Source organism: Ammodytes marinus (genome assembly GCF_949987685.1).
Source record: "Ammodytes marinus genome assembly, chromosome: 22".
NCBI classification, from domain to species: domain Eukaryota; kingdom Metazoa; phylum Chordata; class Actinopteri; order Uranoscopiformes; family Ammodytidae; genus Ammodytes; species Ammodytes marinus.
The window spans coordinates 17575572-17602527 of NC_137226.1; the positions used below are offsets into that span (position 1 = coordinate 17575572).

The following is a 26956-nucleotide window of genomic DNA, read 5'->3' on the forward strand; positions in this document are numbered from 1 at the left end:
GGTTTGCCTTGTCTCATTACTGAGTGGGAGAGTATGCAGGAGCCAAAGGTTTGCAGTGGAGATGTTAACATTAAAAGAATGATGGTGGAGGACTTGGATGTCTTTCTGAAAATGAGCTCCCACGAGCAACACAATGAATAATCGAGTCTCAGGCTAATATGATCTGTTTTGTCTTTGACATCCTTGTCAGTGTTTAAGCCCACATGTCTACTAAAAGATGGCTCCTCTGTCATGCTACTCAACCCTCCAGAACTTTTGGCTGAAGAACAGAAGACAATGGACTGGGAGAGTTCATGTTGCTGTAGTGGTAGTCTTGAGTCTGTCCTTGTTTCTGGCCAGCTTCTTCCTTTCCCAGATGTATAAATGCTCCCGTGAAAAGCAGTTGCCTACTTGGACCAGTAACCAAATCTGTTCAGACAAAACATTATATCTTAAAGACACAACCTTTGTGAAAGACACCATTCTTGTGAGCGGAGGACATTGTGATTGTGTGCCATGACGAGCAGACATCAGCACAATCCAAAGCCTAAACTCTTTCACTTCTTCCCAGAGCTCAGTGATATCTTTGGCTGGCTTCTACCCTCCCTACTGGCCTCTCTAGAGAGCATTGGCCCTGCGTCCTCCGCCTCCCTGCTTCCTCCCACAGCTCCTCTTCCCACTGATGAAGATTTAAACACTGGCCTATTTCACATATTATTGCCTCAGTGGTGCTCTGTAAATCAACCAGGATAGGAGGGCCACATCAAACAGGCTCCGGTGGAGGAATGAAGGGATGGAGGGATCAGAAGAGGGACCAGAGAGAGAGCTGTGGAGCCATGTCAAGGCTGACAGGAAGGAAAACCTAGACCGAGCACATTCATCAATTCATTGGTGCCGACGAAGAAGAGGATATGTGTCCGGATTTTAGTGTAGAAAGTGTTCCACCTGACTGTTGTTTTTGAATTTGCGTGTGTCTGGCCCTGGCCTGGTATTGGTAAGGTCTTCGCGATACAATACGCATCATGGTTCATGGGTCACGGTATTGCGACATTCCACATAGTTCACTGAAAATGTAAACAGAGCTGAAATACAAGCTGCTGTGTCCGATCTGGTTGGTTTTAATACTTAACATTATATTGACACCTATAGCGGACAAATTGACGATTTAATTAAAACCTTCAATCCAAATTCAAAACCAGGCTATTCGAGGCAACTAGCCATTCTGCGACATCTACAGGCGCAAGGGTCATAGCTCACAACCGGTTCAGAACTTGCATTTTGATCTTCAAAATATAGATTTTTGGACGACACGATACAACTATCACGAAAATAAATAACACAATATTTATGGTTGTATCAATTTTGCTAGCACAGCATTTATAACATCTATAAAAACACACACTGGATTGCAGAATTATCATGAAGATGTCAGCGTCGAATTCAAGAAAAACTTATAACTTATAATAAGACTTTGTATGAGAGTTGATAGCATGCCACATTGTGTATCTCTGTGTACAGCCATGCAGCAAGAAAAGCAAATGGCGCTTGGCTTGGAGACTTCTTCAATGATATTACACTTGATAAGTTAAAATCTTTGACCTGCAGATTCTGGACATCAGTAGGATTCATCCTCGTGGGATATGAATATATGTTAAACTGTTTGTAAAACATCCAGCAGTCTTTCAGATATTTCAGTCTGGACCATAGTGGTGGACAGAACTGCAGACTAACCCGCAAACTATGGCAGGATAATGTACCTGTTGTATCACCTGTTACAATGCTAGCAGCTACCAACAGTACGATATAGCCAGTATTGGATACATGTTAACAAACTGTCAAGAGTGTATGGCTTCATGTATATATGTTATAAATAACTTAAGACTGGGGTAAAGTTTTCAGGGTCGATCTACTTTTATATGATGACTTGTCAGCTAATGTGTCTCTGCTCTCTGTATCTCTGTCCCCCTCCTTCAGATGGGATGAACTGTATGAACAAGGACCACGGCTGCGCCCACATCTGCAGAGAGGCTCCAGGCAAAGGCGGGGTGTCCTGCGAATGCCGTCCTGGCTTTGAGCTGAACAAAAACCAGAAAGACTGTACATGTATGTAACACACACACACACACACACACACACACACACACACACACACACACACACACACACACACACACACACACACACACACACACACATGTAGCTTGCATGCAGTAAGCATACAATTGGCACATACTTTTACGTGTTCATTTCTACATAACATCGCACCTTCAACTTGCCTCTGGCTCATACGCATATCCGTCGCATCGCTGGTTGTTTTCACACAGAGGCTCAGTCGACGTGACGATGTGATCAGAATCGCCAAGAGGGCATGTTGATTTCCACACTAAAAATCACGACCCAATGTAGTAGTAGATCCGGGTATTTCTTCAGGATGCTAAATCTGTCCAAATGTATGTAAAATATTTTATTGCCATTCTAAATAGCAGGGGAAGTATGGGGATTGGAAAGTTAGCCTTGGTTTCTTATTTGTGTTGGGTTTCACTCACATTTGTTCACATTAAATGAGCAGCTCACAGACGTTGGATGACTCTAAATCCTGTAGGTATTCAGATGCACTGCATAGCGCTCTCTGTCATCTGTTAATCTTTAGTCAATTGACTTGTCACTTTATTTTACAATCCACATGACAGCAAGTTATTAACACTTTGTTTCATGGACTTTGGGATTTTATTGAGGTTATGCACTGGTGCGATGAAGGAACTGAACTGTTCCTGTAATAAACATCTGTAATAGCAATGATGGACACGTTCCAGTACGCCTTCAGCGGTAAAATATGAGGGCGGACATTTAATACCAAAATCAGTTAAGCGTTTCAGGCCAAGCTGAAGGTGCTGAAGGATTCAGTAGGGAGAATTCATGTCTCTGAACCCCCGCCTCCCTCCCGCCACTCCATCACTGTTTCTCACTCTCCATGCCCAGTGCCTGCAGCCATGGAATTTAAGGCTGCTGTTTTTGAAGGGGGGGAAAAAATAAGCTTTTAGTTACACTTTGTTTGGCAACACATCTTGTTCTTCTCTCAGACGGTGAGAGTACAGATTGTGAAAGCCTCTCAAATGGTTATATTTCATTAGCGTCCAGGGACCCAGTGCTGTGCCGGCCTGTTGAGCATGGCGGCACAGGACGGCAGTAAACCAGTGATGAAAGAAATGCTAGTTAAGTCAACAACACACACACACACACACACACACACACACACACACACACACACACACACACACACACACACACACACACACACACACACACACACAAACTTCCTTCTCCTCTCACGTCATCACGTCATACCTGTCTCTTTCCATTTTCAACTTTTTCTGTATCCTACATCTCGTCTTTATTTTTCTTTCTCAGTTACCAAAACATCAAAAAGTGGTCTAGGTAGAAAAGCTCCCAAACGCTTACCCCGTTCACCTCATAAACTGTTAAGATCAGGCAAAGTAAAAGAGGGTAAAAGATGTTGGATGAATCAGAAACGTCTCGCAAAGTTACCGTTTGACAAATCAACATTGTTTCTCATGGCAAGCCTCATCTCAAAAGTTTGTGGTCTGTCAAAGAGAACCACTTTGCTTGCTGTTTTAGGGCCAAGGAAGTAAAGTTGAGATCTGGTTTCTCTGATGGATAAAGGCAAACGTGTGTGAGTTTTAAGGAAGGCTCCAAGAAAAGTCCTGCAGTGGAATCTCCTCATCACAACCTCCTCTTTCTCACGTTCTCTCTTTCCATCTCCCGCCCTCTCTGTCTCTCCTCGACAAGTTCGTTCTCTATCTCACTCTTCCATATTCATTTTCATCCATCATATTCTTCTATTCTCCCACTTCCATCTCAGCAGCCCTCGGCCGATTGTGCCCACAATCTCGTTCTTTCAGTCCTGACCCAGCCTTCAAGAGCGTACGTGAGGGTAGGAATGTCATCCGAAACAACCCCTACACACCCAAAGCCTTCAGCATTTCTGGACGGATCACTAGGGAATTGTTTGACTACATCTGTGACTTCCACCAGGGAAATGGATGATGATCCCCCATCAGCCTTCATCTCTGCCTCTACCTTAGACTACCATAGTTAGTCAGATTCAGGAGTTCCTCAAAGTGTTCCTTCCACCGCTCTCCTCAGTTGAGGTCAACTGTGTCTTATCCATACAGTAAACAGCTTGGATGGTTCCTGTTTGACCCTCCTGAGCTGCCGGACGGTCTTCCAGATGGTCTTTGGTGCAGACCGAATGTCCTTCTCAATATGTTCTCCTTCTTCAGGTGGAAGGTTTCCCTGACCTCTGGTGTCCACCACGGTGTTCAAGGCTCACTAGCCCTTTGATGCACCTAAGACATTGACTCCAGCTCCCTGTTGCAACTTCAGCAATGAACATTTCGAACTAAGACCCCTAGGGTTCAATGCCCCAACCTGAAAAGTCAAAGAATACCCTGAGCTGTTGTTCGGTGCATATGCACAGACAACAGTCATTGTTTTCCCCCTGCACCAATGGTATGCAAAGGGGGCAACCCTCTTGTCCATCAGGACAAATTCCAATGCAGCGGCGCTCAGCTCCAGCTTTCTTGTACCCATCACTCCCTGTCTGTAACTTTCCCTCTTTCTTGAATGTTCTCTCTCTCTCTGTTGGTGCTATGTATTCCTCTGTTATCTCCTTATTTTGTGTGTCTATCTTCCACATTCATTCTTCCTCTCCACCTCCGTCTTTATCTTGCCCTCACTTACCCCTTTTCCACAAGGCAGTTTGAGGGCCGGTTCTGAGCCGGTGCCCAATTGGGAACTGGTTCTTTGCTTTTCTACTGCAAAATAACCGGTTCTCAGCCAGGAAAACTGGTTCCAGAGTGGCACCAACTCTTTGCTGGTCTAAAAGTGAGAACCACTTAATTAGGGGCCGGTATAATCCTGACCAATCAGACCAACTAAAAGGGAATTTGTGGCCACCATTTAAAGACACTACTTTAAGAAGTAATCGCAACATAATCATGAGCCTTGTTTTAACACATATTATACACATTCAGGAATAACACTTCATCATGGGCTTTATTTTTTATACAGTATATTGAGATAGAAACCTCAATTAGAATTAAGCTGATTTGAGAAAATTTACATTTCAATGTATGTGTGTGTTGTCTTCAGTGACATGTAACTATGGAAACGGCGGCTGCCAGCACACATGTGACGACACGGACACGGGGCCAGTGTGCGGCTGCCACCAGAAGTACGCCCTGCACTCAGACAGCAAGACCTGCATCGGTGAGTCGCAAACAAGATGGCTCCACACACACACACACACACACACACACACACACCCTGGAGCCCTCCAGCTGTTTAACTGTAACATCTGTTGTATGATAGAAGGCCCTGGACAGTTTCGGTGTAGCACAGATGATTTAAAAGAAGGAAAGGACCAAATTAGGATGTGTGTGTGTTTGCGGCAGGGGGTTTGGGGTTAGAGGTGGCTTGTTTATTTTCAGGCAACTTTTAAAGTTCATCCCCTTCCTCCGTGTCAACCACAAAGTCAACCTAATAGCTAGCTTGAGGACTGAGTGAGTGGGCTTTCTTGCCTTGAGCTGAGCCTTACAGGCTGCTTAAGAATACTGTTTTCAGTATCCGTTGGACTGACAGACAGACTGGTAGAACTGTCTCACCTTGGACGTAAACATTTCCATAGAGGTGCAAGGAGGAAATGGTAAAAAGTCCCTTAAATGCTTGTAGGTGGATATACAGTATGGCATTGTTCCAGTGTTCCTGTGTGGCCTGAGAATCTGAGAAGTTGTGCGATATTGCACTTGCTTTACACTCTGTGACCAAAAGAGAGCTGAGCCAGAAGGCAAAGCTCTCGATCTACTGGTCGATATTCGTTCCGACCTTTCCCCTATGGTCATGAATGCTGGGTAAAGACCAAAAGAAAGAGATCACAGGTATAAGCGGCCACGATTCTCATGAGGGTGACTGGTGTCTCTTTAACAGAAGGGGTGAGAAGCTCAGTCATTTGTCAGGAACTCACGGCAGAGCCAGTACTCCTTTGCTCAGAGGGGAGTCATTTGAGGTGGTTCAGGCATGTGGTAAGGATGCTTCCCTAGGGAGGTGCTTCAGGCACGTGCAGCTGGGAGGAGGCCTCGGAGAAGACCCAGGACTAGGTGGAGAGATTATATCTCAACGGTGGCCTGGGATCCCCCAGTCAGAACTGGTTAATGTGGCCTGGGAAAGGGAAGTTTGGGGTCCCCTGCTGTAGCCGCTAGCCCCGCGACCTCACCCCGGATAAGCGGTTGTTGATGAGTGAGATGAGAGTGAGTGGGGGCTGGATTGTCCAAAACACTAATACAACAACACAACATTTAAGCTCCTTTTTATAATGTAACCCATATCATACGCATACCTACAACAGTTCATTTGAACTACTGTGCTCTTCTTCGTTGTGGTTATATGAGAGCACAGGCCTTTGAAATCAGTTGGCATCAAAGCAGCTTAAACAGAACACGGTCTCTGTCCTTTTCTAAATCAACTGATGTTGTCTAATTTGGCTATTTCATGTATTCAGAATTAGTACAAACACCAGAAAAGGTTTCCATAGCAGTTGCTCCTGGGCAGAAATCCATGAAGCACTTATCACGTCTCTTCATAGATTCAGACCAGAATTTGAATCCCCTGCTGCCAGAATTTCCAACATGGCCGGATGACAGGTCTCCCAATCTCTGTCAAATGAATGAGCTGATTGGGACTCCATGTGACTTTTGAATATAAGATCTGGTTTATTTGTAATGGGCAGTGTTAACCTAATGAACCAATTAAAAAACGTTGGTACATAGATTAGAACTGCACATTCTGTTATTTGTTAAAAACATCTCAGTGATGTCAATGCTGTTGACCACACACACATCTGATGTCCTTTACATGTACTGTCCTCACTGCTGTGTTCAAACACTGGAAACATATCTATCTATCTATCTATCTATCTATCTATCTATCTATCTATCTATCTATCTATCTATCTATCTATCTATCTATCTATCTATCTATCTATCTATCTATCTATCTATCTATCTATCTATCTATCTATCTATCTATCTATCTATCTATCTATCTATCTATCTATCTATCTATCTATCTATCTATCTATCTATCTATCTATCTATCTATCTATCTATCTATCTATCTATCACAACTTGAACAGATTGTTGTGCAGCACTACAGTAGGTTTGACTGCTGATAACCCCATTTTTTTCCAGCTGCTCTGGAGAAGTGAAACACACCATGGAGCAAAGTCTTCGAAGAGGAAACAGAATGAGAGCGAACGGGAACCCTCCTCTCCCTCCTTTCCCAATGTCCTGTGTCTTTTATCTCTCTCTCTCTCTCTCTCTCTCTCTCTCTCTGTCTCACTCTGTCTCTCTTCACACTTTGATGAGAGAAAGGACCTGTGTTTGTGCGGTCTGAGTGTCCCAACTGCTCTATGGGCCTATACGTTTAACCACCCCTCCCCTCCTCCCTATGACCCCGTCTATGTAGCGCTGTCCCTCTGCTCCCCCTCCCTCCCTCCCTCCCTCCCTCCCTCCTCCTGCTTTCTGGTGATAGCACCTGATTGCCTGTCTTGTCTGAGCATCCTTGTTAAAACAAAATCAGGTGGAAAGAAATGATGAATCCTCAGTGCACAAGAGGAAAGAGTGTCTCTGGGTGGGATGGGGGGGGCGGGGGGGGGGTTCAGTTGGCCACCTGTTAAGAGGCTAAAATACGGACATCTCAATTGCAGCCTGATCTTAGGTAAAGCTCCCATGAAAGCAAAGCTAAGCTCCTCCTCAAGCTCTTTCACTACCTCCTCATCCTCCACTTCCTCACAAAGTCCCTAACCGAGTCGTTGAAAACCAAACAACCCGTTTAACACCAAATGGCCTCCATGCCTCATACCCATCCATCAGCCCCCCTTTCTTGCTCCATACTAGGGCTGCACTATATCAGAAAAATGTGTGCCATGCAATAACATTGTTGAATGATTTTATAATATCATTTGCAATACATAAACAAATACTTATACTGTATATACAGTGTGGCTATGGACAGTAAGTATCATATACAGACACTGACAAAAAAAGGAATGCATAATTTCCGTTCCAATAACATGGTTTTATTGCTTATTCTTAATTGATCATTTAAGCAAAATGTCTTTATGCCCTCCTTTACAACAAATGTTCTGGTAGGCTACATCTGATTGGCCAAATATATTGTCATGCAGAGCGTGAATGCATGACACATGGAATAGGCTACAATTTATTGCAATACAAGTGATAAGTGATATGTATACCTCGATTGTGATATCGATACAACGATGCATTTTAGATATATTGTGCAGCCCTACTCCATACAACTTAATAGAGAGGCAAGGACTTATAACATGCCTTTTCTAGTGCATGTCTCCACTCACATGTGCCACATCGTCCAATCGCCTGCCACTGCCTTTTTCACTCATCTTGTTTCTGTTTGTCTGCGTGTCCAGCTGCATGGGGGAACCTGCATTGTGTTTGTATGGTTTACCCTTTTTTCTGTTGTCTTTTTTTTTCTTTAATTTTCCTTTTTTTTTAGATTTAAATATATTTTTATTGTTGTTACTGTTTCTAGCTACCCTGATCCTTCCGTTTCCTTCCAGTGCATTGCTTTTTTCTTTTTCTTTTTACCATTCTCCTCCTATAGCTGTAGTAGTGTAGAGTGGTTTAGGCTGTGTAGGTCTAGCTCTATAAAACACTCCCCTCTCCACGGGCCTCCGATCCCCGCTCAGTCCCATAGACTATTTAGAAGCGAGTGGCCGGGACTCTCTCTCTCTTCCCAGCCCTTCCCGACCCGTCTTACATATCCACCCCACTCACTTTTTTTTTTTATCTCCCTCTCTTGACAGATTTTTTCACACACTCGAGCAAAGCAGACACTAAAAAAAGCAAGCGCACTGGTATGCACAAGCGTTTGATTCAACAATCACTCACATTCACACAGCCACATTTCACCGGTTAGCTGAGCACCAGAAAGCCTCCATTCATCCCTGAGTGTACTTCAGAGAGTTCCCCCCACTTTGTCCATCAAGAGGAGGGGAGAGGAAGAAAAAAACGGTAGTGGGCCGGGGTCGGGGAATGGAAGGGACATTAATTACCCCCACCCCATAGGACTGTGTGAACTACATCAAAGTCCTATTGCGGCAAGAGGCGTCCATTCACAGTGAGATGCTCATTCAGGCCTAATGACTCAGGCCAAATGAAAGGCCTCCTCCCTCTCCCCAAATCCAACATCGCTAGCACTGCAGCGCATGCATGGCATCTTAGCAGCCATCACACCACCTTCAACAGCCATCGCGAACCTTCCTTCCTCTAACCCCATCATCTTTCTCCCAGCCAAGCTCTGGGAACGTGGTTTTCCCCCAGCGTTGACTGTTAAAGCCAGTTGTGATGTGTTCCATAGACAAACAGGCAACCAGCGCTGCCCCAGACTTATTTCTGTGCATGCCCTCCCACACTCCCCCCTTTAAATCCCATTTCTCAGTGTGTGCACCCCTCTTCGTTCCCTCATATTCCTCTCCCATTGTGGGCAACAATGGGACTGTCTTCTTTCCGTCCTTCTCTCCCCTCTTGCTCTCTTTTCCTACTCTGTTCATCATTCCCTCTGGTCTCATCCTGTAATTGCTTAGTTCTTCGAGCTCCTACTTCTGCTGTTTAAGTCCTCCTCCCCTGCAGCACCTTTTTGCCCTCTTTCTTGTTGTCATTGTCACCCCCCTTTTTTCTTTGCTACGGTCTTTGGGCCCTTGTTTAAGGCAACTTGCCTCCGAAATGTTGGACGCATCCCTCTCTTTCTCCTCTACCTACTCCATCCTAACGCAAGTGAATCATTGCTGACAAAGTTTGGCTCTTTGATATGGAAGACAGAAACTCCATCTGTGAAAACTGCAACATCAACGTCAGAATTAAAAATACCCCCTTAACGTTCACCCTAATCCCACCTCATCCCTAAACCCACATACCTTTTACGAACCTTTTATTTATTATTTTTTTATTTTCTTCATATGTAAGCGCTGAACCTTCTCCATTCCCCTTCCCTACCTACCTACTTGCCTACCTACCGCTTCATTTTGTAAGCTACACACTGATACTGATCATTTTCATTTATTTTGTTTTGTTCTTTTTTGTTTGCTCTGGGGGATTTATCATTTGTTTGGGGATTAACACTCTAACAGGGATTTTGGCGCTTCTTCATCGCTTCTTGCTTCTTGGCTTTTGGTGTTTTTGCTCAAACCGCCAAGAGGGGCTGAAGGTCTGGTCATTTGGGCTTCTCATTAACCTGCTGCTCACTGTTTGTCCCCTTGTCACTTGTGTTTTAGAGAAAGATGAGGCTGCAATTGAGAGCTCTGAGTTCAATGCCACGTCAGTAGCTGATGTGGACAAGCGGGTGAAACGGCGGCTACTTATGGGTAACTCTTTTCTTCCTCTTTCTATGTGTTGCCATGGCGCTTGTGCTTGTATCCCCGACTCCACTCCTCTCTCCGTTCCTCGTCTTCCTCCTCTTTCTGTCTTCATTTTTTTTTTGCAAACTTTTGATGCCCACTGTGTCTACTCCCAAAGTCGCAGTTATGTTGCAACAGTATCTAACGTGATGAAAACGGAGTAAAAGAGGTCGCTGTTTCCCTAAAACTTTTCCTCCCTAACTCTACCTACTTAGACCAGCCGAATCTCACGGACTTAAAATTCGAATCTCTCCCGCATATCAGTACGGACTTTCTCCAATCTCTGTGGAGAAGAGTTCAAGTTCAGATCTAGCATTTGTCAGTTCACAGAAGGCAGCCCCTGACTGGTTCATGTAGTCGACAATATAGCCTCCTGAGACTAGCCATCTAAGACTACATGAACCAATCAGTCGATGCCTTTCACTAAAGGATGGAAAGTGGGGAGGGCCCGATCAATGTTAGTTCTGAACGTGGGCTCTGATTGGCCCCGGTCATTTTTTGACCAGGCTCCTCCCTGTGGAGATTGGAGGAAGTCCAGACTGATCTGTGGGAAAGAAACAGATGTGAAGCGTGTGAGACCAGGCTGGCCTTAGCAGGCTTACCTTACTCCAGATTTTTCGTGTTCAATTACCCGTATTTTGACTAACCATTTTACAAAAACAGGATACCTAACTGGCAAAACCCGTAAAATGTTCATCAACACAACTTGCCCCATGATTACAGAACTACACCACGAAACGTGCCGCTTTACTAATATTCTAAAAAACCATTATCCTCACAGGGGCTAGTAGGAATAAAAACACCAGTTCCATGATATCCTTTGGTGCTGGTGAAAAGGTCTCAGGCTGTGTTCGGAAAGCCATACTAACGTCCTACTCATACTAATTTTGACTTCAATTTGAGTATGTGATGGTTTAGTATGCGAGTCTGGGTATGCGAGAAATTCCCGAATGAGTACTAACTTCCGGGAAGATTTTGGGTATGGATCGATTGGATACTTTTCCTACTCAACCGCCCCACAATGCACTGGGTCAATTCTACCCGCACAGGAAAATGTAATATTTATGAGCAAGTTGCTAGGCAACAACATTGTTTGGGGTCCGCGATCTGACAACTGTACGTTCAGTCATTCATAACTCTTACAATAGATAAGAGATGAAGATAAATACCTAACAACATTAGAGTTACTAAGTGAAACGAGTGATGCCAGTCTGATAGTGGAGAGAGATCAGAACTGAATGCTGTTCCACACACTGCGGCTCGTCCAGCTCGACTGACAGACAGATGAGTGCTGTCTGATGAGCCGGACAGAGAGCGTCAGAGGGATCCTCCACCTCAAAACATAAACGTGTGAAAAAATAAATGAATAATCAATTAGAGTTTAACTAAAAATACGTGTGCCATGTTACTGTTTATTGTATTTAAGATTTCAGCTCATTTGGACGCTGTTTTGACCGTCTGTTTTCATTTATTAGCAATTTTATATCTCGCCACGAAACGTGATTAGTGTTCTTAAAGATAGGCCTATTTAGATTATAAAACAAGAGGTCTAAAACACAGATGATGAACACAGGACTGTACAAATCTAGTTCTATATCTAACCTGTGGAGGGCGGTTATACGCTAAACAGCGTCTAAACGGCCTGAATCTTATAAGAAGAAGAAGAAATTCTTTATAGCTTGAGTATAGAAACGTTTCGATGCACCTCTCATACACAATCGATCTTTGAGTAGACACAGTATGTAGTATATAGATGGTGAGTATGTAGGAGGTAGGACGTTAGTATGGCTTTCCGAACACAGCCTCGGACACCCCAGTCCTCTTAACTAGCAGATAATTTGTGTGTGACCAAATGGATGTTGGCTTGCCAAACGTATTCATGTTCAAGACCTCAAATCCCATGCTTTTAATCATCACGTGTGTTTTTAGAATGACACCAGTTTCTGGTACTCTTTTGGTGGGATGATTGCAAGTAAAACAGGGTAAATAGAATCAAATATAGTTGTTTCTCTCTGGGAATGACATTGAAATTAGCTGAATCTCTGGGCAGAAAATACCAGTCGATCCTGATCTGATCTCCTTTACCCCTTTCACACCAAAAAGAACCAAGAGCCAGTTCCAGGCTGGTTCTGGGGCCAGTTCAAAACTGGTTACAGCCTTATCCCAGTTATGAACCAGTTGGTTTCACACCGACCAGAGCCAGTCATGACGTCACTGTAAACGTCTGTGTACGTCGTCCGACGCCGCTGCTCTCTTGGCTAACGCTAAAGCTAGCGCTAGCTTTAAGCACAACAACATCTGCGGAAACGTCTTATTTTTACACGTGTTGCCTCTCGCTTTGCTCTGTTAACCCATACAGCGTATTTTCGCCGGTCAATCTGATCGCTACATTCGGTAATTATGTTATGTTTACGTCTCGTAGTAGCGGTGTTTTTTAAATATGGTGGGCTTGAGGTTTGAGTTGGTCTGGTTGGTCAGGATAATCCCTCCCCCAGCCGCTGGCGCAGGCAGTTCTCATCTCTAGCCCAGCTCAACTGGGGCTGGGGTAGAACCGGTTTTTACAGCCCGGAGCCGGCACACGGTGTGAAACCAAAACACTGGCTCTAGCTCGGAACTAGCTCGGAACTAGCTTAGATTTTTCGGCGGTGTGAAAGGGCCACTTGATAAAGTCTTTATTTGGGAGTTCTAATGCAACTAGAACATGTTCGCTATTAATGAAAATTGGTGAACTCATTTAACAGAAAGTAGTAGGTCAAGATCTGACACTCATGTCCTTTACTCCTTCGAATGTAACCCCATTTTATTTCAAAGACATAGGTACATCAGAAATCCCTCCCAGGATCTGGATCACCAAATCAAAGTCTTTTAAACTCTGTAGCCTTGTCAAGCTACATTCCAATACTTATCCATGTTCCGTTTCAGCAGGTTCCGGCCAGTTTGGCTTGGATGAAGATCAGAGATTTTGGTTTTTAGGGATGCTGCCTCGTCCCTTTACCTGCCTCTGTCCTCCTCTCTCCTCCCTAAACTGCCTTTTAACTGAATATGTCATTTCCTTTTATTGTATCAACCCTGGTTCACCTCCTTTTGTACCAGCATTTCACCCCTCCTGATGGCGTTTTACCTGAAACCAGTTAGTGTTTATGTTGACCTCAATGGGTTCACATCAGAGAAAAAATACCAACTTTGATGAAGTTATTAATCCCTGTATGGGGGTTTTCCTTTCAAATCAACCCCTCCACTATGACTTCAGGGTCAGTGTGTTGTTAAAGACATTTAAAACCTGGACACACTCGGTAGCTCCAGATGTTCAGCTGGTTGCCAACAAAATCCACCCTCGTTTTACTTCAGAAATGTGCATAGATGGAATAAAGTTTGAACTAAAATGAAACTTCATTCACTCATCAGCCAAAACTCTGTTGAAGTTGGTTGACCGTCAAGCATACAAGTTGGACTGACAAAACTGCTTGCATACTAGCTTTTTGCCATCAGTGAATGAGACACATTTTGTTAAGCATCTTAGATAAAAGTGCCATATTAAAAATCAATGTAGTCCAAACAATATAAGTAGCTATTATAGGTGAAGTCAGCCATTCTGGAGAATGCTTGCAAAATCAGTGAATATCTTCTCACAATCCGCTACCTGCCCATACTGTGTGTGCGCTGAAAGAAAAATCCATTGTTAATACACAGCCTTGGCTCTGTAAAAGGCATGTTGCTGGCTAAGGTGGGCCCCCTTAGGTTTTTTGTTGTTTTACTTACCCCCTTAGTTTGACAATACGCATTCTCCAGAAATGCTGACTCCAACTTACCACTTTATTTATCTCAATAGGAGTGTATTAGTAAATGAAACTTTTCATAGACATGTTCAGTTTGTAATTCATGGACAAGGATAAGCACGTTTTGGGGGCGCCCTTGGCTCAGTTGGTAGGGCGTGTCCCCCATCGGCCTCGGCCAGCAGTGGACCCGGGTTCGATTCCAGCCCGCGGTCGTTCTCTGCAAGTCACTCCCCTCTCTGCCCCATTTCAACTCTGTCTCTACACTGTCAATAAATTATAAAAATGCCAAAAATATATATATATAAAAAAAGGATAAGCACGTTTTCATCTCCGAATATATTTGGATACTTACCTATTACCCTTACCCAGTAGTCTATCTTTTTAATTAAAGGAATGCACTTCCACCATGCCCATGAACTAACATGTGTACTGTATGCATGTGGTTTGTGAGAGCACAGAGGCCATCCCAATGCTGCACTGGCACTGGCCTGAACATCAGCAGTATGTTAGATGTAACACTGCTATCAGTTTGTCTGCTTCCACTGATTTGTGGCGTTCCACTCTCTGCCCCCGCGGCCATCACACAGCACTAACAACCCTCTGATCAAGACGAATGGAAGTGCACCCAGGGCTCTAATGAAAAGGTGCTGCCCCAGACAGGGACAGGCTGGAGAGGGGAGAGGGAAAGGGAAGGGGAGAGCGTGGGTGACCTGATGAAAAGTAATACTGAGACATTTTATAGTGTTGATGTTGAGGGGGATAGCTAAATCAGTGAGTGTCAAAAGAGAGACCCAGTGGTGCTACAGTGGCTGTGGCCCTGGATTCCAAATAAACCATCATCTCCAGACAGACGGAGTTGAGCTGAGGTGTGTGTGTGTGTGTGTGTGCGTGTGTGTGCGTGTGTACGTGTGTGTGTGTGTGTGTGTGTGTGTGTGTGTGTGTGTGTGTGTGTGTGTGTGTGTGTGCTTGTGTGTGTGAAGTAGGTGTGTCCATATAGCGTGATTACATGCCAAAGCTATGCTGATTGACGGCTGATTTAGGTGCACATCACGGGGCAAAAAAAAGCGGATCCTGTTGAGTGCTGAAAGGTGATCATGCCCCTCTCACCGTTTTTTTACAGCAGTGCAGTAGTTGCTATGACTTGGCATGATGTTATAGTATACACTGTGCACATGGTTTTTCTGTCCCATGCTCTCTAGCTTTAATCAATAGAACGTGTGTCCTCTCATGGAAAGAGTGGTTTGCAGGGGTCAGCGTTTCCATGCAAAGAGTGTGACGGACATGTGTATACTTACTGTCTTCCCCCTCATTCCTGCGCTCCTTGTTGACATATTGTAGTCCCTACAGTTCAGTCTACAAGAGATGAGTTGCTTTCGTCTTGCCAGCCTCCACCCGCCTTACCGTGAATCCTCGGACAACACAGCACGCACAGGCAGTGGATTGTGAGGAGTTGGTCACTGATTTTGACAAAAAGTGATTTAGACAAAAAGTGTTCTCAAGAATCACTGGCTCCACCTTCAATGTTGATTTCATTTGAAGCACCCGATGAATGGTCCATGTGTAATGATGGAAGTAAAACACCAAATCGCTAAGCCACCTGCGTGATCCAATTGACATGCAAATGTAGCAAGTATAGAAATGCCATAACATGTATGGCATTTCTATTATACGTATACACACAGGAGACAGTTAGCTTAGCATAAGGATTGAAAACTGAGGGAGACAGCTAGCTTGTTTTAAGGCCAGGACACACCGGCCCGATAATCGGCCATCGGACATGGTCGGAGAGTCTGGAGGGGGCGGGGACACAAATCTGTTTGGTGTGTTCGGTGACGTCGGCCATCATAGATGTCGTCGGGCTTCTTTTCAGCCGATTGAACATGTTCAATCGGCGTCGGGCAGTCTTTCAGTACGAGCAATTTGATTGGTGGAGGGCTAGCGAATCAGTGAAGCCCGGAAGTGAGGCGGGTAGCACAAACAGCTGACAACAGCTAGCCATTGTTTTAATATGTTTGTTTGTTTTTCGTTCAGCGAGTACTCGCATGCATCAACCCTTGTTGACTGCTCAACACCATGCTCGACACTCTCTGCTAAAAATGGTGCTCTTTATGGTCCATAAATATAAATACGTATTTATATCTATGTTTATGGTCTAGAGAGCTGTCCCATCATTTCCGGCTTCCGTATTTTTTTGGGCCACAATACAGATTAGCGCTGCCTGCTGTTATGGAGACATTACGTCCCGCGCAAGCTCAGAGCGTACGGAAAGTCAGTCGTTGGCTCGGTGTGTTCTTGGCACTTGTAATTTTCTTTGGAAAAAGCCATATATGTAAAAGGTGTCAATCCATGAAAGGCTATGACATAACAGTCTTGATCATAGCAAAAATTGGCCAAAAGGATGATGATTGAACAAACAGGACATCTCTCTGTCACCTGCATCTATTACTGGGGATTCCTGTGTTCAAGAGAGGGAGGTTCCATGCAAAAATATGCCCAGACACACACACCAGGCTAGGACAGAAATATGCAGGGTTAAATGGAGGGTGTAGAGGCTTGGAGATGGGGGGGGGGGTACAAGGGGCTTGTCCAGCACATCAATCAGGCCCAGCGGTGCGTCTGTGTTCTGGGGCTCAGTCTGGCCCTGGGGCAGGGCGTGGCCTGAAGGGAGCGGGGGTCTGAGCTGGCTAATGATAGGGCCCACTGTACTCAGTATAAATCACTCTGACTCTTAAAAACCACCTCTATTCCCATCATGTCTATTCACATGCATATAGTATACACCTTCACAGGTACACAGTCTTATGCCTCGTTTCCACTGAGCAGTACAGTTCTGTTTGGTATTATTTGGTACAGAACGATAACACTTTAGACTTGGCTTGTGTGTTTCCACTTCCACTTACCCTTACTTGGTAGGTGGGGTAGCCTATATGTCTACGGTGATAGTCTCGCCCAGAGCATGGGGCCAGAGCCGTACTGTGTGAGGCAGCTACTTAAGTAGGGTGACATCATAACAGCAGGACACAGTGTAGCCCGCTGATTTATTCAATGAAGAGGAAGAACGCAACACAGTGAACACAAGACTCTTACCACTTACCAAGGAGATCACACATGACGGTGTATCAATTTCGCGGAAATTACTTTCAAGTTGACCGATCAACGGACTGCAGTGTGTAGCTCCATCCTTTTGGGACCCTTTGGGCCGGCTTGGTACCCCAACGAAAGGGTGACGAAAATAGGTACGACACTGTCCGCTTATTTTGGTACCCTTGGCTACTTATGACAGTGGAAACTCAAATAAATGCATGACTATACCGTAATGAACTTTACCACTCTGTGGAAATTAGGCTTTAGAGACTGTACACCTGTGCATGTAAGTGGAAGTAATCAGCTAACTCAACAATACACTATCTCACACATACACTCCCCAGAGACCTGTGCTGGGGGATGGAGAGGGGACAGGGGTCTGCTGTCATATCCTACAGGGCCCATCAGACAGGCTCTTTGGATGATGGAGTCTCTCTCTCTCCAGTCTTCCTCCCTTTGCTGTTTTTCTACAATGCAATATCTATGAAGTCTCCTTCCCTCATTGTTGAAAAACTTATCCAATAATAATGCAGTCATTTGCTATCTGGTCTCAGAACTCCTTCAGAAGAGGAAGCAGACATGAACTGGATTGCAAATGATGAGCATAGAGCTTTGACGTATAAACCCAGAAAAGAACAAATGCCGGCTAAAAAAACAGAGATGAGGGAAAGGAGCCGTGAAATTGATGTTGTTTGGAGCTGCATGAAGAAACACAAACAAATCTGCAAATACCATCCTGTTTCTTGATAGAATGCATCCACCATCTTGGCTCAGATGTGTTTGTGACTCTGCATTCTGAAAGGGCATTATGCTAATGCTTTGACCTCGAGATGTGGAAGTGTTTGCCAGCCTGAAAAGGCTTCTCCTACTTCCCTCTTCACTTCACTCTCAGGCTCACAATCTCCTGGCATTTTAATTAAATGGGAAAAGCTGCCAAAAAGGAGGGGAAACATCCCCGATTTACATGTTGCTGTTGTCAAGCGGAAGCTTTTGAATTCCAAATGTCAATTTTGCAGGAACTAATAAACGTTTGATGTTGCTACGTTTTAACTTTATTTTAATTTCAATTTGGTTTAAAATTGGGAGGGTTTTCTGAGCCCAGCGCCTCTCTAAAATGTCTCTCTTAATTTATATACTGATTCACTCCATCATTTAGGGACTGGGATTTTCTCTGGAATTACTGAAATCAAACCCACCAAAAGCAGAACAGTAACTAAGTGAAACGTCCTTATTAGGTGTAGTTTTATGGAATCCCTTCAACAAACATGAGTCAACATCAAATTTCAGCCTCCTCAGCACTTCTCCCAGCCCATTGGGAAAGTGTGTGCTGAGCTTTGCTAAAGCAACAGCGGCCGGGCAGGTGAGCTAGAGTTACCATGAGCCCGTGTTTGCTTTGGGATCAGCTCAGGCAATAATCACAAGTCCGAGCAAACCTTATGTGCGCCACGTACAAGAACATTTTTCTGGAGAAAAAAATAAATACGCTGGTTCTACCGAGTGTGTTCTAGACTTAGGGCACTCAACCTTGCACTAACTTTATTTTTCTATCTACTTACCTTAACCCCTACCTTTTTATTTGTGTTAACTGATTTCTTGTCACGTTTGGAAACAGGACCGACTCCTGGGCCAAAGAGTTCTTCACCCTCCTTTACCAGCACAGTGTCATGTGTTTCTGTATGGTTGTAATGATACACTGCTTTCATTAAGAAACAAATCCTGACTGTTGTGATGTAATATCCTCATCTGTATGTAGACAAAGCTACATGAAGAAAACAAAATACATTATATCCTCCTGTGCTGTTTTTATTTGTGTATTCTTCTACTGCATGGAGCTTTGTCTCACCCACATCACCGTCAGTGTCTTTTTTCTTTTATCATGCTGTTTCAGAGGCAGGGCTCAGGCGTTAACAGCCCCTTCTTCTCTTTCTCTTCTTCCATCTCCATCCTTCCATCTGCAGAGACCTGCGCCGTGAACAATGGCGGCTGCGACAGGACATGTAAAGACACAGCCACAGGGGTGCGCTGCAGTTGCCCAGTGGGATTCACCCTGCAGCCCGACGGCAAGACCTGCAAAGGTCAGTAAAAGCATGAAAGTGTGTGAATTAGGGCTGCCATCTGAAAGTCACTCAGTATGTTTACGTGCACAGCTAAGTCAAGCTACGGTTATAGCTTGACTAGAACATTTGGTTGGACTACTGTCCTTTTCCTAATATACAAGCATGTGATCATAAATTACTTATTCACCCACGTACGTCCAGCTCTGCTACGATAGGCGGCGATGTGCCGCCTTTCAGACTCTTTCAGCTTGTTAGTATTGGACCCTTTTCCGGTTGATCTAACTTGCTAGCACACGGCTAATGTGTAGCAGGCTGCTAACATTGAGCGACACGCTAACTAGTTAGCGTGCCTCGAACAGTCAGCATTCAAACAGGTACCATGTCGAGTGGTAATATGGATAACTTTACAGCGCTGTACATTGCGTACGTGCTGTACACTGGCACAGCTTTCTTATTCGTCCTTTGTTGTTCTTTTTCTGTTAGCATTGAATGCTTTTCGACTTCCGGGTCACAGCCCCGGGTGGGAGACTATGGAGCATGCTCAGAGTGCCTTCTTCCAGTCTGATTGACTGGATACATGCAAGAGAAGTCCCTACAATTTCTAACATTTTCAAACACTAACAGGTTAACGTGCATTTTAAAGGTCCGTTTTCAGTCGGACTAACGCAATAAACCGGTTTTCTCTAACGTCAGGTAAACGTACTGAATGATTCAATACATCAGTCGGAACCACTAGGTAGATTCTTCAAGTCGAGCCTGTTTCTTTTTTTGGCCATTCAGTGTGCATTTTAATAGAACAGGATATAAGCAAAACACTGATGCATCATGCCAGGCCAATAGGTGGTGATAATTTGTCACGTCTAACACCATATAAAAGCATTGGGACCATGGGCATTGAGAGTATTTTTGAGTCAGCCGCAAAACGAAACAGGAAATTGGAATAGCAAAAACCAAAGTGGATTCATATGTATTTGCTCAATATATCGATCCTCCTCAGCTTGCTGTAATAATGTTTTGGTAAAGCGAAGTTACCTTGTCAACAATCTAGCCCCCTACCTAGACAGCAAGAGTTTCAGACACATTTGTTTTTAAACGCGCGCCTCACACAGCAAAATACTCTCATATTAATCTCTGCAGCTGTCACCAATTTGATGAGATCTGATTCGACTGGAAACATTTTGGGGAAAGAATCGGGGACAGCCCTGTGTGAATATACGTGTGTGTCAAGGCCTGCAACCATGCTGTGAGGGTCAATGGTGCACGGCTGCTGTTCACTGAGCATTCAGTGTGTGCACCTGAGACTGCTATGACTGGTATCTGAGTGATCCAGAGCCAAACCCAACCATCCGCTTCACTTCCAACTGCATGCAGCTCTGGTCGCGGTCACCGCCGCTTGTTGTTGTTGATTTAGCAGCTGAGCATTTCTTTACTTCCGCCAGCTCACCCAGTGACGTCAATACCGGTGGTCTGAGGAGCATGGGGCCTAAACATCCCAAACATATTGTAGTGTTTTGGCTTTCCTCTAAACAAACAGCCCCTTTTGAATGAGGCTGACCTGTCGGTTGTAAACTGAGTCAACTGAATTTTACAAGCGGTGGTGCTCTATTCTCCTCTGGGCTGGACAAAGCAGCAGTGAGAGGGCTGTGAGTAGGTAGTTAGGGGAGCATTGTGTTATGAAGTTCAGTGAAATATGAAGATTTATATGGTAGCCTACATATGTTCACATTTTAAAAGTTTGTTCTAAAACTACTCGTTACTACTAGCTTTAGATACACATTGAGTACATCTCATCATGCGTTCTTGTCCAAATGGTATGAGAGGAGGGACGATGACTATTCCAGTAAATCAGAATAACGGGCCCATGTAGTAATGTAAAAAGAAAAAATACAGGTTAAAGGAAACGGGAAGACATTGATTGATCAGAGTGGGGTATGCCATAAAGGCCAACTGAGGTTGAGGGCATGATTGTTGTTGCGTCGGCTCACAGCAAGTCAAAAGCAGACTTCAAAATAGAGATAGGGCAGGACAGGTCCAAAACATGTGGGTGAGATCAGCTGGTCCCAGGTGACGTATCACAATTTGGATCAGTTCCAGGATGGCTAGTTTATTTTTAGAACAGTGGAATCCGTGAACTACTTTTGCAATGTAAGACCCCAGACGGGTACAAATAGATGACGTGTGAACACGTTTGAAAACTGACTGCCAAACCACAGTCTCTATGTCTATGTTGAGATCATCAGAACAAATGGTTTGTAGATCGTCAGAGGCTGAATAGTGGCATGTGAAGAGGGTGTTGTATGGCTTTGTAATGGTACCTATGAGGTACGGTTTAATTTAAAAAATGATGTCAACCAAGGTAGCGGGGTTAGCAGAAAGGAAACTGTGCAAGTGAGTATGAGTACAGTATCGGACTTGTTCTCAGTAAGTTGAGGCATGAGCTAACTGATCAGAAGATGCAAATGTTCCATCAATGTGAAGATGCTAAACGTAATGCTTAAGACAATCCCAGGGTCTTTCAAGGTTGCAAAAGCCCTATCCCTAATAGCGGGAAAATTGGAGTGAACAATTGGTAGAAGAGGTATTACCTTGAATTGTTGTTGAAGGTAAATCCAGATCTTGATATCTTGACAGAAAACATATGCTATGGTTTTGGAAAATATATAACTGTTTAAGAAAGGTGAAATTATTGGCCTGCATCAAACAAGGAAAACTACTAACGAGAAGCTGAAACTACTCAAATTGGGTTAATAACTATCCAACGCATTATTAAAACCTGGATAGATAGTGGTGAGCCGTCATCTTTGAGGAAGAAGTGTGGTTAAAAATCTTTAATGATCGCCGTAATCAAAGCTAAAGATGGTCGAACGAGATATTTGAGTGTGTGACTTTGTTTTTGGGCCGGGCAGTGTATTATTCCATAGAAATGGAAGAATTGAGTAACCACACCCTTTTTTGTCAATTTTCATTCATTATATCCTGCCCACAAGATATAGAAGTATGAGAGATATACAGTAGATGTTGAGTCGGTGGAGACAGCAAAAGGGAGCAATAACATCTGAATAGAGATATTCACTTACAAAAATGCCCAAATATTTACATTTTGCAGAGATGTCTAAAAGGGAAAATGTAGAAAGGGATAGGCTGTAGTTGCATCTTCCTTGGAAAATCAATTTATAACTTGAAATCTGCCTCCAGAAAATCTGGAATAAATGTATTTGGGTCAGACATATAACGTAAACGATCATCAGCATACAAGGACAGTTTATGCTCAAACCACCCATTGGTTCCAGTATCTGACTGGACCTGTATATATAATAATTATGATTTGAATATAAGGCATAAACAATGGAGTGTACTGGTAGGTGTGAACAGTTCTCCTATACAGTGGCTGTTCTCGTGTTTCTTTGGTAAAACTACCTGAAGCTACTGTAAGATGGATAATGAATCTCCACCTCCCTCTGCCTCTGATGGCTGGACCTCCCTCTGGCCAATCTTCATCCATGTGTGGATGGTGGAATGGAGCGGTGGGGCACAACCCAACACATAATAGACATACAGTAGACAGTCAAGGAGATATGAGAGTCTGTTCAGCAGTAGGTGCATGTCATGTGACCTACATAATGACAGCCTCATAACTTTGGTATGTATCGTATCATTTGAGCCATCTCAATATATATAATGAACACATATATTTAGTATGATACTTTTTGTGTGTGTGTGTGTGTGTGTGTGTGTGTGTATGTTCTGTAGTATGTGGGTTTACGAAATGAGTGTCAGGCAGTTTGAGAATGTGGCATGTAGGTGTGTGAAATACTGGAGCCGGAGCTGTCTAAGGCCAGGCAGGCAGACGGCGCGTCCGCAAACTTTGCGATGTTTGAACAGTGAGGCCCACGCTGTCTCTCTCTTTTCTCCCTCTTCCACCCCATGGCATACACACACTCATATAGACAGCACCACCCAGCTGCTAATGCAGCAAGTACAGAAAGTGACTACTTCTTTACTAGATTAGAGGAAAAATGTGTTCATTCATTTCCTCATTTGTAGCACAAGCATGCTTAAAAATGACCAAGTTAGTTGTTTGCATTAGATTAACATATTAATGTTTGTACATAGAATAGTACAGTTAATTCAGAAATCAAGAAACACTTCTTCTAATTGAAATGCCAAAGTACATCATTTGTCGAAACCTTTAAAGAGCATTACAAATCACACAGCAATAATCATGGTTTGGGTTAAATGAAGCACTCTAATATAAGATTAGAGGATCTTCATCGTCATAGTACCAAAATGAACACTTGGTTATCGTTGGGGAATGATGGTGATCATTGTCAATGCCGATTGGACGTGAACAGCAGCCTTCTGTGTTATAGTGCAATGTTTTGTTGACCCATTCCTCCAGTTTAAGATTCATCACTCCATCGTACCCCCTCTGTGGATTTACCCTGCGTTCCGAATCGCATACTCATTCTTTTTTTATACTCTTTCTTTTTTTTATTCTGCATACAATTACTACTTTCAATGATAACAATAATCTAGTTAGGATGCAGTAGGCATACTATTGGGACATACTTCTACTTATTTATTTCATCATAACATCGTGCCTTGAGCTTGCCTCTTGCTTTTAAATCCGTCGCATCCCCGTTTGTTTTCATATGGAGGCTCCGATGATGTGACGTCACTTCAGGTTTGCACTGGATTATGGGTCAGAATCGCCCTAATAGGATGCTGTTTTCAACACTAAACATCTTGGCCGGATGTACTACATCCGGGTCTTTTCCAACCATCCTAAATCTGTCCACAAGAATCGGGACAATATCGGGATATACTAAATCTTTTTTCTACCATACTAAATAGTAGAAAGTATGCGATTCGGAACGCGGGGTTATTCGCTTTGACCAAGTCCCTGCACTTCCTCCTTTGCTGCCGGCTTAGCATCTTTGGCCAGCAGAGGGCCTTGTCGCTGAACGTAAACAGATGTCATTTTGGAGCACTGGCTCCTAATGTGGTTTTTCATGGGAGGACAGTACATATTGAAACTGAAAAAGCCATGTTCATGAGGCCTAACTCGTGGCCCCAAAGCATCTCGTCTAACATTCCACTGAAGAGGCTTGTGACACTGCAGTTGCATGCTGGGAAGATGCTCTGATGTCAAATTGAAACCCCATGCAGCTTGTGCCAACACTTCCACTTCCACGTATCCCCAGGTGATTTGTGGGACCTAACAGAACCCAGCATTTACAGTGAAGGAAAAAAAATGAAAAGTCCCCTCCTGTATTTTTTTGGGGGAGGGCCTGAGTTGGATTGGGAAAGATGGATAAGAGTACAGTCCAGCTGTGCCCCGCCCACATAATTTGGCTGTGGCTCAGGCCCCCGCGGGCTTCATAAATCCCCCCGAGCGGAGATCAGTGCTGAAAGACACAGAGCAGGCAGGCCACATCGATCACTATCTATCAACCCGGGCACTGAGCATGGAAACACACACTCACACAACACTTCCCTATAGACGCGTATTGACTGAGAGCACCCATGGGTCTCTGGGGGGAAGGTTTTTAAAGCCAGAAGTGTTGCTTTGCTGCTTGACTCCATCTTATTTAATTGCTAGAGTGAGCCAGTCGCCATACATACATATCTGCACACCGTTTTGGGTCCTGAGTGGAGTTAGGATGTTTATTTTGCTCTTACCTCCCTTTGTTTGGCAACTTGTATTAGGCTTTTAATACAGAAAGGTAGCAGATTGCGAGGAGATATGCACTTAAGCCATGTCCCAAAATCACCAACTCCACCTTAAAGTTTCTCTGTTAGCACTGTCAATTTGCCAGGAGGTCGTTTCACCCCATTGGAACGAGTTTGTGCTAAATACCTTTTTTTTTTTGATTGAGGTGACCTCGACAGCATTCAGTCAATTCAGGGTAATTCCTGTGTGACATCAGATAACCTTGGCAACGGCTGTCTGGGAGATGGCTGATCAATATGTTTTTGTGTATGTAGCAGCATTGGTCTTCAGCAGTGTATTGTAGTGCACAGACTCACCGGAGTATGATGGTTAGCGTTTAACAGTTTACTGAACGTTGTAGTTAGCGGCAAGATAAGTGCCACACTGTGAGGTGGTCTCATCTAAATGTGCCACTGTATTGCTTGATACAGACAGACAGCTCTCTCTCTCTCTCTCTCTCTCTCTCTCTCTCTCTCTCTCTCTCTCTCTCTCTCTCTCTCTCTCTCTCTCCCCTGCTCTAAAGCCAATAGGGATGTGCCCCGTCGTGTCTGTCTATCATAATCATTTCAATATAAACTATGTAGGGCATGTTTAAAACCCAGCAGTCTGATAAACGCCCTTTCATCTGCGCTGACAGACGAGGCAGTTCAGCCTCTCACGATGACAGACACGCCAACCCAACTAGAGACAGAGAGAGAGAGAGACAGAGAGAGAGAGAGATACACGGAGAGAGAGAAAATCTTTTTTCAACTGTTTCCAGATGTTTGATTAGAAGGTGCACACTGAAGGTTGGATGAGAAACTGTATATGTGTGTGTCTCCATATGTTCTTCTGTTTTTGTTGGTTAATTAGCACACATTAAGTTTCATGTTAGTCTGTATTTTGCGCACTTGCTCACTGGGGGTTGTGTGAGTGTGTGTGTGTGTGTGTGTGTGTGTTTCTGTGGATAGCGTGTGGTCGGTGTACTATGCTGTACAGTTCAGAGTGTGTATTGGCACCTGAGACACGTCCCCACTGGCCTGCATTCCTCCTCTACCTGAGAAGACCTGAAAACACACACACACACACACACACACACACACACACACACGCACGCACGCACACACACGTGCACACACACACACACACACACACCCCAAAAATCCTGGTTGTGAATTCCATGCCACGACCGTTTGGTCGATAATGCACTGGCCTCTGTAACAATCTACTTCCACGGGAAGGCAAAACACTAGCATCTGTGCCATTATTACTGCTCCAATAATCGCTAGTTCTGGTGTGAAAATGCACAGAGTTGCTTCTTCGGAATTTCTCTTAGTAGTATCCTGGGTAAGCCATGTCAGAGCAGGGACCCCCCTCAGCCTCCATACACTTCTCCGTGGTCTCTCCATCACCTCACATGACATGCAGCATGGCCAGTAGTCCCAGCTATTAGCCAACAACCCAGCCTGGATCACTGGCTGTTTTATTGTTGCGTAAAACAAGGAGAGTTTCCCTTGGCCCCACATGCACCCCCGTCCCAGTGTTTGTTATTAAACAGAATGGAGCGCCGGGGCTGGTTTTAATACCTGAATAAATACACGCTACCTCCCGGGCCTGATGTCCGTCCGTCCGTCCGTCCTCAACACACCCCTCAGAAACAAAAAACCAACGCTACTCCCAAGAAAACTAGATCCCCTGTACTCTCCCCGTCTGTAATTATTTGTAGAGGTTTGGGTTTCTGCAAATGTTTTCAATTTAATTGCTTTTTTTTCCTCCAAATATTTGGTAAAACTATATTTGGTAAGACTCTCCACTATGTGCTAGTTCCTACCCTGGAGGTATGGGGGCTGCACATTCC

General features: G+C 44.2%; 1 protein-coding gene across 1 annotated transcript in view; it reads left to right on the forward strand.

Annotated features, from left to right (window-relative positions):
- scube1 (signal peptide, CUB domain, EGF-like 1) overlaps positions 1–26956 on the forward strand; it is a 118536-nt gene that overhangs the window by 62031 nt on the left and 29549 nt on the right. Inside the window, exons 5-7 of the mRNA XM_080050734.1 lie at positions 1954–2082; positions 5152–5268; positions 19308–19424. Coding sequence (XP_079906860.1) covers positions 1954–2082; positions 5152–5268; positions 19308–19424 — 363 coding nt within the window. The remainder of the gene's footprint in view (positions 1–1953; positions 2083–5151; positions 5269–19307; positions 19425–26956) is intronic.